Genomic DNA, 14,397 nt, shown 5'->3' with positions numbered 1-14,397 from the left:
TTTGCAACTGCGACCTGGCCAAGATAAAGCATAGCAGTGTGAACAGACAACACAGAGTTACACATGGAGTAAACAATAAACAAGTCAATAACATGGTAGAAAAAAAAGAGAATCTATATACAATGTGTGCAAAAGGCATGAGGTAGGCAATAAATCGAATAATTACAATTTAGCAGATTAACACTGGAGTGATAAATCATCAGATGATCATGTGCAAGAAGAGATACTGGTGTGCAAAAGAGCAGAAAAGTAAATAAATAAAAGCAGTATGGGGGGTGAGGTAGGTAAATTGGGTGGGTAGTTTACAGATGGACTATGTACAGCTGCAGCGATCGGTTAGCTGCTCGGATAGCAGATTTTTAAAGTTGTTGAGGGAGATAAAAGTCTCCAACTTCAGAGATTTTTGCAATTCGTTCCAGTCGCAGGCAGCAGAGAACTGGAAGGAAAGGCGTCCAAATGAGGTTTTGGCTTTAGGGATGATCAGTGAGATACACCTGCTGGAGCGCGTGCTGCGGGTGGGTGTAGCCATCGTGACCAGTGAACTGAGATAAGGCGGCACTTTACCTAGCATAGCCTTGTAGATGACCTGGAGCCAGTGGGTCTGACGACGAACATGTAGCGAGGGCCAGCCGACTAGGGCATACAGGTCGCAGTGGTGGGTCGTATAAGGTGCTTTAGTAACAAAACGAATGGCACTGTGATAAACTGCATCCAGTTTGCTGAGTAGAGTATTGGAAGCTATTTTGTAGATGACATCGCCGAAGTCGAGGATCGGTAGGATAGTCAGTTTTACTAGGGTAAGTTTGGCGGCGTGAGTGAAGGAGGCTTTGTTGCGGAATAGAAAGCCGATTCTTGATTTGATTTTGGATTGGAGATGTTTGATATGAGTCTGGAAGGAGAGTTTGCAGTCTAGCCAGACACCTAGGTACTTATAGATGTCCACATATTCTAGGTCGGAACCGTCCAGGGTGGTGATGCTAGTCGGGCGTGCGGGTGCAGGCAGCGAACGGTTGAAAAGCATGCATTTGGTTTTACTAGCGTTTAAGAGCAGTTGGAGGCCACGGAAGGAGTGTTGTATGGCATTGAAGCTCGTTTGGAGGTTAGATAGCACAGTGTCCAAGGAAGGGCCGGAAGTATATAGAATGGTGTCGTCTGCGTAGAGGTGGATCAGGGAATCGCCCGCAGCAAGAGCAACATCATTGATGTATACAGAGAAAAGAGTCGGCCCGAGAATTGAACCCTGTGGTACCCCCATAGAGACTGCCAGAGGACCGGACAACATGCCCTCCGATTTGACACACTGAACTCTGTCTGCAAAGTAGTTGGTGAACCAGGCAAGGCAGTCATTAGAAAAACCGAGGCTACTGAGTCTGCCGATAAGAATATGGTGATTGACAGAGTCGAAAGCCTTGGCCAGGTCGATGAAGACGGCTGCACAGTAATGTCTTTTATCGATGGCGGTTATGATATCGTTTAGTACCTTGAGCGTGGCTGAGGTGCACCCGTGACCGGCTCGGAAACCGGATTGCACAGCGGAGAAGGTACGGTGGGATTCGAGATGGTCAGTGATCTGTTTGTTGACTTGGCTTTCGAAGACCTTAGATAGGCAGGGCAGGATGGATATAGGTCTGTAACAGTTTGGGTCCAGGGTGTCTCCCCCTTTGAAGAGGGGGATGACCGCGGCAGCTTTCCAATCCTTGGGGATCTCAGATGATACGAAGGAGAGGTTGAACAGGCTGGTAATAGGGGGTGCGACAATGGCGGCGGACAGTTTCAGAAATAGGGGGTCCAGATTGTCAAGCCCAGCTGATGTGTAGGGGTCCAGGTTTTCCAGCTCTTTCAGAACATCTGCTATCTGGATATGGGTAAAGGAGAAGCTGGGGAGGCTTGGGCGAGTAGCAGCGGGGGGGGCGGGGCTGTTGGCCAAGGTTGGAGTCACCAGGAGGAAGGCATGGCCAGCCATTGAGAAATGTTTGTTGAAGTTTTCGATTATCACGGACTTATCAGTGGTGACCGTGTTACCTAGCCTCAGTGCAGTGGGCAGCTGGGAGGAGGTGCTCTTGTTTTGCATCAGGTATCTGTATCTGTAATTGACAAAACAACAAAACAAATTGCAATTCATTCATTAACATTGGTGTCATGTTCAATGAAAATTGCTGAAAATTGCTATTCTTGGAGTGCTTCTTTCTTAGAAGTCTGATGCAGCAATGTTCTTCTGAAAACTATTACAAACTCATTTCCTGAAAGATAAACTTGCCTGCCTCAGCATAAGTGCTTCAATTCTCTAAATTAAAATAGTCAACTGAACCCAGCAACTGTGGGGTGTCTGTCTTTTATAGGCAGTGAGACGGTGAGAAGCAGAAACAGCAACTACATCACTGCACACGGCCATGTTTGGTCCAGGGAAACAAAGACTTTCGGCTCGAAACGTTGCCCAATAGAACTTTGGCAGCATTCAACTGTGTGTGGGTATCTATCTATTTTCATGCAGTAAAATAGGGCCCTGTTTCCCTCACACACTCCCTATCTAATGATCAGAGAGGTCATCTGTGGACTGGCCTACACCTGTCATTCAACTGAGTACCTGCCAATCACTGTCACCCACCTGCTCCGTCACTGTGTGATTCATGTAAAGGTGAAACCAGCTGCCTGACCATGAGACTGCACATCTCACAGCAGTGCACTACACTCTAAACTAATGGCCACGTCTTAGAGCACAGACATGTTCCTGAAAGAGCAGTGGATTACAGACACAGTTATTAAAAGACTGTTAGGATGGTTTGCTGTTCTAGCTCTTTGATTCACATTTGTAATGATGAGGCTTTTGGCAAGTTGAAAGATTGTTTCAGAGTTATAGTCCTTCTCTCCCTCTTGCTTTGACATTTAAATGCTTTTGTGGATTTTAAAGTGAAATTGTGAAAGGCATTTGTAGCCAATTATACACTCGGCCTGCCTGTTGGGGAGCGGAGAACGAATGACAAACCTAAATTACTCTTAGCATCTCATCTCCCTAGATGTGTGTGGTGGGGCTCCACAGAGTGCCATCCACCTCTCTGAGCTGCTGGAGAAGGAAGGAGAGAGTGATAGATAACGCTACTCAAGCAGAAGATTTGCCCCCCACCCATATCCAGCATGTCTGAACAATGGATGTGTTCCCAGACTGACACTAACCATTATGATAATGTGGGGCTCATAGGGAATGATTGATGCGAAGGCAGATCAAGTAGCTCGACCTGGACAATGGCACTGCCACTCAATTACACTACCTGTGTCCCATCCAATAGTGTCAAACACTGCATAGACGACACTGTCCAGTCCCTACACTGTCCAGTCCCCATAGACTACACTGTCCAGTCCCCATAGACTACACTGTCCAGTCCCTACATTGTCCAGTCCCCATAGACTACACTGTCCAGTCCCCATAGACTACACTGTCCAGTCCCCATAGACTACACTGTCCAGTCCCTACATTGTCCAGTCCCCATAGACTACACTGTCCAGTCCCCATAGACGACACTGTCCAGTCCCTACACTGTCCAGTCCCCATAGACGACACTGTCCAGTCCCTACACTGTCCAGTCCCCATAGACTACACTGTCCAGTCCCCATAGACTACACTGTCCAGTCCCTACATTGTCCAGTCCCCATAGACTACACTGTCCAGTCCCCATAGACTACACTGTCCAGTCCCTACTCCCTATAGCATCCACAGGATTCACCCCATGACCAAAACATCGAATCACCATCAAATCCCCTTAACAAATCGCAGTGTCGACCAGAAGTGGGAGATATAAGCTATTGTCACAAAAATGAATCTACAGTCAAACATTTAAATTAAATGTGCAGATGTTTTCACCCCATTAACATTTGGGAAGTGCATATACACCTAAATGGACCTTGAGGAATTCAGAAGAAATTCACATTAGGCACTAGAGAAATTCAAAAAGCCCAGAGTCAGTATTCATGACACACAGAACTGTTCAGGTTGATATACCGCAATCCACATGCATAAATCATGAGTAACAACATTATACCCCCCCCAAATCATGAGTAACAACATTATACCACCCCCCCCCAAATCATGAGTAACAACATTATACCCCCCCGAATCATGAGTAACAACATTATACCCCCCCAAATCATGAGTAACAACATTATACCCCCCCCCCCGAATCATGAGTAGCAACATTATACCCCCCCCAAATCATGAGTAACAACATTATACCCCCCCAAATCATGAGTAACAACATTATAAACCCCCCCCCCGAATCATGAGTAGCAACATTATACCCCCCCCAAATCATGAGTAACAACATTATACCCCCCTGAATCATGATTAACAACATTATACCCCCCCAAATCATGAGTAACAATATTATACCCCCCCCCCCAAATCATGAGTAGCAACATTATACCCCCCCAAATCATGAGTAACAATATTATACCCCCCCCCCCCCCAAATCATGAGTAACAACATTATACCCCCCTGAATCATGATTAACAACATTATACCCCCCCAAATCATGAGTAACAATATTATACCCCCCCCCCCCAAATCATGAGTAACAATATTATACCCCCCCCCAAATCATGAGTAACAACATTATACCCCCCTGAATCATGATTAACAACATTATACCCCCCCAAATCATTACATTTTCATAGATCCAAAATGATGGTGCAACCCTGTGTTATATCACTCTGGGTATGAATGGTGTAGCAGAAGATGATCCATTAGTTGAATAATGAAATAATCATTAAGTCTAGACTGTGATGACACACTCCTTAACCACCTGAGGCATTTCAATGACATGTCTCTTGGTCTGAGGGAGGGGATGTCACGTTGCTGAAACAAAATGTGCTGAAGGCCTATGCACAGCCATTGTTGGTAGACATCTACAATGGTATTGGCCTGCTAAAATAGCTACTATGCTTGCTAAGTCTAGGTTATGTGACAGGGTTATGGTTCAATATAGCCTGTGGCCTATTTTAATGCAACACACATTTAGTTGAATATGACAGAGACATAAGAATAGGATACTTGTTTGCTCTTATTTTAATAGGTCTTTATCAATAAAATGTCCCAATAAGGTGCAGAGCGTTCAATTTGCATGCTGGAGTGCAAGAAGACCCGCAGCTCCACGAAAATTATTGACAACCATGTGCCGTTATCACGCCTGCTTCCGCTCTCCCTCCCGGGCGCTCGAGGGCACCAGGCTGCCCGGCATTACGCACTCCTGCCACCATCATTATGCAACCCTGCTTCCCTCGTCACGCGCATCAGTGATTCATTGGACTCACCTGGACTCAATCCCCTTTGTATTTTCTCACCTATATCTGTCTGTTCCCCAGCTCTGTTCCGCGCTTCTGCATTGATTGTCGTATGTCTCTGTACTACCCAGCTCTGACGCTGTTCCTGTCCTGTTCCGTGTCTGTGTAAATGAAATGTTCACTCTCCACACCTGCTTTTTATCTCCAGCGTCAGTTCTTACAGAATGCTGAAGCCATCAAATGAAGCATCGGGGAGTGCTGGCGTTTCGGTTGGTGGTGACGTCGTGTCCGGGGGCTGCAGCCAAGGGAACCGGGGTTTCCTCAGCCGGCTCATCGGGCTTCCACGCCCTAGCTGGCTCGAGAGGTCTCCTTGCTCCGGGTTGGCTCGGCCATCCCATGTCAGGCCTCCGCTGGATCGTCAGGGTTTTACGCCTCAGCCGGCTCATCAGGCTCCCACGTCCCAGCGGGATCATCAGGCTGTCATGCCTCGACTGGATCGTCAGGCTCCTACGCTTCTGCCGGTTCGTCGGGCTTCTACGCCCCAGCCGGCTGGTCCAGCACCCATGCCTCGGCCGGCCCGCCAGGCTAGACCAGGTGGGATGAAGGGTGACACCCCTAGAGGGGTGGGTACTGTCACGCCTGCTCCCGCTCTCCCTCCCTGGCTGCCCTGCATTACGCACTCCTGCCACCATCATTACGCACACCTGCTTCCCTCGTCACAGGTATCAGCGATTCATTGCACTCACCTGGACTCAATCACTTGTGCTATTTCCTCCCCTATATCTGTCTGTTCCCCGCTTCAGCATTATTTGTCATATGTCTTTGTATTTCCCAGTTCTGACGCTGTTCCATGTCTGTGCAAGATTAAACATTCACTCTCCGTACCTGCTTCTCATCTCCAGCGTCGGCTCTTACAGCCGTTTTCAAGGGATTGTTAAATAAATGTGAACTGTAAGCATATATTGTGAGCATAGTCCGAACTACACATTTCCGATTATTCCATGCAACACAATTGTGCACATTTAGCTCTATCATCAGAGTTATACAGCATGGTTTTCGTGGGCTCTCCCTGTCAAGCAGCAGAAGGCTGCATTTGCCGATGTACTGTTAGCTGATAATGTTTACTTTGCAAGCTACTGGTAGAAACGTTGTACAGTTGGCTAAACATAGTGGTAAGTAGATCTAATGTACTTTTTTCTCCAACCAATGTAGGCCTACCTAGTGAAGTTGGCTAACATCCCCGTTTCAACATTGTTTTCAAGCCTGTTTAATCACGATTGCTGCTGACAGACATGATAGGCTACATTGATTGATGGACCATGTCAAATTGGCTAGCAGGTTAATAACAGATCACGTTAATATGGCCAGTTAACAAGTTAACTTTCAGGGTATAAACTATATGGCTGTATATCCAAATATTGTTTGATGTGCTTGCCATCTATCGTGGTGATGACAGTAGTCCGACTGACAACTTTACCAGGACGAGGACTTGCCAATGTCAAGCTCTTTCCAAAAGCATAATCTCTGATGACACAATGTTTGTTTGCTTAGCTAGCTAGCTAGCTACATGCCAAATGGATAGTCTACCCTCACGTATCTGAAATTACATAATCAATTGATGTTTACTGAGCATGAAAAGCATGCAGTTACTTGCTGTATAACTCTGGTGATAGAGTTAAGTGTGGAATAATTGGAAATGTGTCATTCTGACTATACTCTTCAAGAGGTGATGATATTAAAACCAAATAGTTATAACATTTATTTAACAATCCCTTGAAAACGGAGTTGGGGGTCTCCTTGACCCCTAGCAGTCAAATCGAACTCTCTGCACCGTATTGTGACGTTTTATTGAAAACAACCTATAGCAGGCAGTGCTGAGCGATTAACTCAGATGTCGGTTATTTTTCAATATTTAAACAACTAATTGACCGACATCAGTTCAATTATTTGAATTCCGTTTCGTTCTGTTTTTTTCTGTGAGCTCAATGCCCAGAGAATTCAGATCAAGCCCAAACTGTGTGATGTAGTAGGGAGCTGTAGTTTCCAACAGGCCAATATTCTACCTAGTTTAGTGCAGAAAACGTGGTAATTAACTACAATGACCATAATCCATTGCACGCCTACTTGTCCGGTCTGTTTGGGGCAGACACGGAGAGGGAGAGGGAGTTGGAGAGGGAGAGGGAGAGAAGAGACAGAAGAATGCACAATTGAGAGGATAGAGAGCAGTTGCTTCACAAGGTATCTCTACCTGAAAATACATCATCTATGTGATTGATAGTTGGTATTCAGCAGTAAAACTATGCATTATTTACTTTGAAGAACTACTAAAATTGTGATTTTGCAGCATAGGCAGCAGCTCTATAGAGAAGAGATGACTTGGAAATTCAAATAAAACAAATGTTATATAGACAACTTAAATATTCTATTAAAGTAAAGTAATATGAATAAACAATGGTTAATAAGCTATAAGCGGAAATGGGCAGTAACTACTATCATGGGACTTTAGTTCATTGTTGTATTGTGTGTTGTTACAAAATTTAACCCACATCATGTATATTGCATTTAATGTTTTAACAAATTGTCTAAACTGAAATCGAAAACCATGATTATTGTTTAATAATCTAACCAAAACCGAACCGACCTCAAAAAGCACTAATCACTCAGCACTAATAACAGGTGTCTACATATTTTTCCACCAACTTGTCGGCTCCGTCATAGGCAGCTCTCAGTGAAAGACGAAGTATAGCCGACAGATGTGCCTAAATATACGCTGAGTGTATAAAACATTAGGAACACCTTCCTAATGTTGAGTTGCATCCCTTTTTGCCCTCAGAACAGCCTCAATTCGTCAGAGCATGGACTCTACAAGGTATTGAAAGCGTTCCACAGGGATGCTGGCCCATGTTGACTCCAATGCTTGCCACAGTTGTGTCAAGTTAGCTGGACGTCCTTTGGGTGGTGGACTATTCTTGATACACACGGGAAACTGTTGAGCGTGAAACACCCAGCAGCGTTGCAGTTCTTAAAACACTCAAACCTGTGCGCCTGGCACCTACTACCATACCCCGTGCAAAGGCACTTAAATACTTTGTCTTGCCCATTCACCCTCTGAATGGCACACATACACAATCCATGTTTCAATTGTCTAAAGGCTTAAAAATCCCTCTTTAAGCTGTATCCTCCCCTTCATCTACACTGATTGAAGTGGATTTAACAAGTGACATCAATAAGGGATCATAGCCTTCCCCTGGATTCACATGTTCAGTCTATGTCATGGAAAGAGCAGGTGTTCTTCATGTTTTGTACACTCAGTGTATTTGCATGATTTGAGTGTAGGCTGCTATTACAGCTAACTAACCTGCTGCCCAAAATAAATGTACACATACAGTGGGGAGAACAAGTATTTGATACACTGCCGATTTTGCAGGTTTTCCTACTTACAAAGCATGTAGAGGTCTGTCATTTTTATCATAGGTACACTTCAACTGTGAGAGACGGAATCTAAAACAAAAATCCAGAAAATCACATTGTATGATTTTTAAGTAATTAATTTGCATTTTATTGCATGACATAAGTATTTGATCACCTACCAACCAGTAAGAATTCCGGCTCTCACAGACCTGTTAGTTTTTCTTTAAGAAGCCCTCCTGTTCTCCACTCATTACCTGTATTAACTGCACCTGTTTGAACTCGTTACCTGTATAAAAGACACCTGTCCACACACTCAATCAAACAGACTCCAACCTCTCCACAATGGCCAAGACCAGAGAGCTGTGTAAGGACATCAGGGATAAATTGTAGACCTGTACAAGGCTGGGATGGGCTACAGGACAATAGCCAAGCAGCTTGGTGAGAAGGCAACAACTGTTGGCACAATTATTAGAAAATGGAAGAAGTTCAAGATGACGGTCAATCACCCTCGGTCTGGGGCTCCATGCAAGATCTCACCTCGTGGGGCATCAATGATCATGAGGAATGTGAGGGATCAGCCCAGAACTACACGGCAGGACCTGGTCAATGACCTGAAGAGAGCTGGGACCACAGTCTCAAAGAAAACCATTAGTAACACACTACGCCGTCATGGATTAAAATCCTGCAGCGCACGCAAGGTCCCCCTGCTCAAGCCAGCGCATGTCCAGGCCCGTCTGAAGTTTGCCAATGACCATCTGGATGATCCAGAGGAGGAATGGGAGAAGGTCATGTGGTCTGATGAGACAAAAATAGAGCTTTTTGCTCTAAACTCCACTCGCCGTGTTTGGAGGAATAGAAGGATGAGTACAACCCCAAGAACACCATCCCAACCGTGAAGCATGGAGGTGGAAACATCATTCTTTGGGGATGCTTTTCTGCAAAGGGGACAGGACGACTGCACCGTATTGAAGGGAGGATGGATGGGGCCATGTATCGCGAGATCTTGACCAACAACCTCCTTCCCTCAGTAAGAGCATTGAAGATGGGTCGTGGCTGGGTCTTCCAGCATGACAAAGACCCGAAACACACAGCCAGGGCAACTAAGGAGTGGCTCCGTAAGAAGCATCTCAAGGTCCTGGAGTGACCTAGCCAGTCTCCAGACCTGAACCCAATAGAAAATCTTTGGAGGGAGCCGAAAGTCCGTATTGCCCAGCGACAGCCCCGAAACCTGAAGGATCTGGAGAAGGTCTGTATGGAGGAGTGGGCCAAAATCCCTGCTGCAGTGTGTGCAAACCTGGTCAAGAACTACAGGAAACGTATGATCTCTGTAATTGCAAACTAAGGTTTCTGTACCAAATATTCAGTTCTGCTTTTCTGATGTATCAAATACTTATGTCATGCAATAAAATGCAAATTAATTAATTAAAAATCATACAATGTGATTTTCTGGATTTTTGTTTTAGATTCCTTCTCTCACAGTTGAAGTGTACCTATGATAAAAATGACAGACCTCTACATGCTTTGTAAGTAGGAAATCCTGCAAAATTGTCAGTGTATCAAATACTTGTTCTCCCCACTGTACATGTTATTCAATCATTGCATCCACACTGCTCGCGCGCATTAACGAGTATATGCGTAGCCAGGCTCTAAAATAGAACTTGGTTCTATTTCTGACGCTTGATGTGCTGCAAGTCCCGCCTCTCCCATCTCCTCATTCGTTTTTAGGAGCATATACCCACATGGGTGATTGAACAATGAACTGAGGTCCACACTCCAGTCCAGTTGGTGGTGGTAATGCACCTTAAAGTTGGTTGCCAACCGCCATATAAAGTCCAAAGAAGAAGAAGCCTGAAGGAGGAGAGATTACTAGAAACTAACTCAGTTTACCCTTTTAACTGAGGATTTATTGTCAGAGTAGAGGACCTTGTGCATTTCAGGTAAAATAACAACCCAATGTTTATATCCCAGGACAAATTAGCTAGCAAAGGCAAGCTAGCTAGCTAAATTGCAATGAAAGTGTAATGCTTTTCGACCTGTCCCCAAATTAATATAGCTGGTTCAGAGTTCGTTTTGACATTTCAATCTGCGTGTCCTGATCGCATCTGGTGTGGGTAGACAAAATCAAAATGTGTGCGATAGCGCACGTGGACGCATGTAGTCAGCATGTAAGACTTCATTCACGATTTACAGTCGCATTTGGTTATAGTTTGCCTATTGTAAGTTTACCAATACCTTTAGTATTTCCGTATACATAGTCTACTAGGATGAAGAGGAAATTCAGCAACTCTTGGAGGGCAGTGGAAGTTGATAAAAGAGTTAATGTAAGAGTAGTCTAGGCCTGAAACCAATGCATATCAGACTTTTGCCTTCACTAGGGTTTAAAGACCAGAAGAAATGTGGGTTTTATACATTTCAAAACGCCCTCCTATGAGCCCAAAGACCAATCACAATTGGAATACAAAACAAACATAGACTGACCAATAATAGGCTAGATTACGATTATGGAGGATTCAATTATTGTAAATGCAAATCCCAAATGTATTTAAAAAGTCTTAAAATCAAATGGTTTTTATTTCAAGGAAGTACTATTTTATTTGAAGTCAGGCTTTTTTGTAAAGCATTGTTCCCCCAAAACGGAATCAGCCATTGCTTAGGACCTTTGCATGCCTATTTTAAAGTAAAAACAAACTCACATGCCAGTTGTGAGTCTGTAGAAAAATATTTTCCACGTGCCTTTCTGTAGGGAACATTTAAAGATGTTGGCATATATCACAGGTGAGAAGACCATATGAGGGGAAAAACTCCTCCATAAAATGCATTTATGAAATCTTATTAGACAGCACGCATGTAGCCAACTCTCGCGCACTCCCAATGTGACTTTGAGTCGGTGGGTAGTAATACATAATATGTCCTACATTATAGGCTACTAGTACACCGGAGTGGCCTCGGCGGATGCTGATTTGACTGGGCAGACAGTTTGGCTTGTGAACAGGATTATCTTTCTTTAAGCAAACAGCCCTGGAGCTTTGACTTTCATGGAGTTCGAGGACAGGCAGACGTAGAAAACACACGCATCGGAATATTGTTTTAAACTATCATGTTCCAAAGAGAAACGCGGGGTGTGTGGGTCCAGCAGCAGTGACTGATAACTCACTGAACAGGTGGCGCGCAGAGACCTTCAGGGCACAGGGTAAAGGGAGATCCGGGAGCAGGACACTGCTGGGCGGCCGCTCATTTCTGTGTCACGATTCCCTCTCTGTCTCTCGGCGGCTTGTAGGCTCTTTGGCAATATGACCTATTAATGTAAACTAGTAGCTTTAATTATATACTGCACTATATGATTTAGCTGGCACTGGTCCCAGGACGAACCCAGCGCTGTACCTGTATAGCAGTGATTAGTGGAAGCGCGCTCTTCTGAAGAAGAGATTAGGAAAATCGTTAGAAGAGAGCCTTTTATTATAGCTTTACACACATATTTAAACGTCCTCCTACATAACGAAATTAAACACATTATATAACTAGGCTATATTAGGCCTGCTTTTAGTAACAATACACAAATTATTTAAAAAATATTATATATATATTTAAAAAATAATAAAAATATTAAAGCAATACTAATACTACTACAACTACTACTAATATTTATAAAAATAATAATAAGTATCCTTTAAGTAACTTTTTAGTATTTGCTTTCGGTAGGTCTATAACACTAGCATTTAAATAGACAACCACCTCGATTCTAAGACATAGCCTATACTTCACAGGACATTGGGACATTATGTTGACATAGCCTACCGGTAGACAATATTTTCAAACAATAGCGGCTAAATGTACGGGGTTGTAATATTAGTTCAGAAGTGAAATAGAAGGACACCATCTGGATAATCAATCACATTTAGTCTGTATTCTACGCGCGCTATGAAATAATGACATGAGTATCGCTCCTGATCATTGCGGACAATAAGGTGACCCGGCCGGTGAAAGAGCGCGAGAGAGAGACCCCATGCTGTTCCCATGCCTCTGCTATGCAACATTGGATGCTTTTTATTTCCTGGGCCCCGCCCCCTGAACTAGCCTACACTACAATAAATGGCAGTGATCTAAACAGTTATTTTGGTCTCTTAATTACGTCTAAAACGTATACATTAGCCTTCTCAAAATGCCACATCAGCATCGTCACACAGCCCTAATAACTAACATCTCATGCCCAGTGGTGATTTCCGTCCTCCTTCTTCCGGAGTATATTTTAGCTTATCTGTCTATGACGATCTAACTATCAGGCACCGTGAAGCAAACAGACATTCCTTGTCCCACCCCTTAACTAGGAGCCCAGCACATGAGCGTCAATGTAAACATACACAGACATAGGCTACAAAGCAGTAGTATCCTAGCGGATGAGGGGTTGACACTTTGACAATTAACCCGCGCGCACTCATTCGCACACGTGTGTGTGTGTGTGTGTGTGTAAAGCAACAACGTACTGCTTTGCAGGAAACTCCCACATGCCACAAACATCTACAATAATTACACTTTTTATGCTCTCATTAGAGCCTCGAATGCTTTAAAAAAATATATACTGTTTTTGAAAAGGATGTTGCTGCGTGCATACAGAAGCAAAGAAATTATACCAGAACCGACCTTTATGCATTCCCGTAAACCTGTCTTTCAGCACAGTGAGTTCGTATATCTTTCCGAATTCCTCAAAAAGGGGCTTCAGATCTTTCTCCTCCAGATTTCTGGGAATCTGTCCGATAAACAGCTTGATGGCGTCGTGGTCCTTCATTGGAATGGTGTTCTGACCGATCATGAGTCCGTTCATCCTGCCGGCGCTGTTCGTGGTGCTGAATCCATTCTCTTGCTGCACTCCGTTTGCAGTGACTGTAGCCATCTTTCCTAAATGGGCCGGCGGCTGGTCTCTCTCTCGCTCTCTCTCTCCCTTTCTCCCTTTCCCTCTCTCTCAAGTCAACTGCAAACTCCCCCTACTTTATTTTTTATCTTCTTTCTCTCTCCCTGTCCCTCTCCCTTTTTACACAGTTTCTCTCTTCTTCTTACTCCTTTCTCTCAATCTATCCTATTGCTTTGATTTCGCTTTATTTATGTTTGATGTATTTTCATTCCTCTTCCCGTTCTCAATCTGTTTCTTTCTCCCTATGTCAGCTGCCACTCTGCCTAGTGACGTCAGCTCGTAGGCTTCTGACTAGACCCCTAGCTAATTTGCATAATAAGACCGGTTTAGCCAATTGGAGGGCAGAACGACCGAGCGCCCGCAGGGTGTAGTGAGAATCCAAACATTTGTGTAAAGGGAAAGCTCGAGACTTTTAAGAGGAACAAAGACAGGAACTTGCCGCTGTAGGCTACGTATGAAATTGAATTCTGTAGATAATCATTCTCACAGGTAGCCTTGTTCTGGCTAATAGGAAAGACACATTTAGATATGTGTAGGCTATTGTCTGCTGTGTTTTGATGTCGCGCGCTCAAAGAAAACCCAGTATCTACGTTCCTAACATGTTGCTGTCCATGGTGCTGAATTGGCGCTACCGTTTATCTTCAACAGTTTTTGGACTGATCTACGGGTTCTTTTCACCGCTTCATAATCAACGGGACTTTGTCTATACATATCCAAATAACTTTCTGAAAATGTATATGTTGTCATATTAAAGTACAACTAATTAAGTTTTGCTTTAGGTAATCATGGTTTATGAAAGGCTCAACAGT

The 14,397-nt window shown here is 44.1% G+C and overlaps 1 protein-coding gene across 26 annotated transcripts in view; it reads right to left on the bottom strand.

The window, feature by feature from the left end:
- The window catches only part of LOC139576009 (CUGBP Elav-like family member 4), a 178,188-nt gene extending 164,338 nt beyond the window's left edge, over nt 1-13,850 (bottom strand). For all 26 annotated transcript variants that reach the window (XM_071401567.1, XM_071401572.1, XM_071401570.1 and 23 more), the window contains exon 1: nt 13,321-13,850. In XM_071401567.1, the coding sequence (XP_071257668.1) occupies nt 13,321-13,570 (250 nt within the window). In that variant the 5' untranslated portion in view covers nt 13,571-13,850. The remainder of the gene's footprint in view (nt 1-13,320) is intronic.
- Between the last annotated feature and the right edge of the window lie 547 nt (nt 13,851-14,397).

The sequence above is a fragment of the Salvelinus alpinus genome, chromosome 5, assembly GCF_045679555.1.
Source record: "Salvelinus alpinus chromosome 5, SLU_Salpinus.1, whole genome shotgun sequence".
NCBI classification, from domain to species: domain Eukaryota; kingdom Metazoa; phylum Chordata; class Actinopteri; order Salmoniformes; family Salmonidae; genus Salvelinus; species Salvelinus alpinus.
This window is presented reverse-complemented; position numbering and strand designations above follow the sequence as displayed.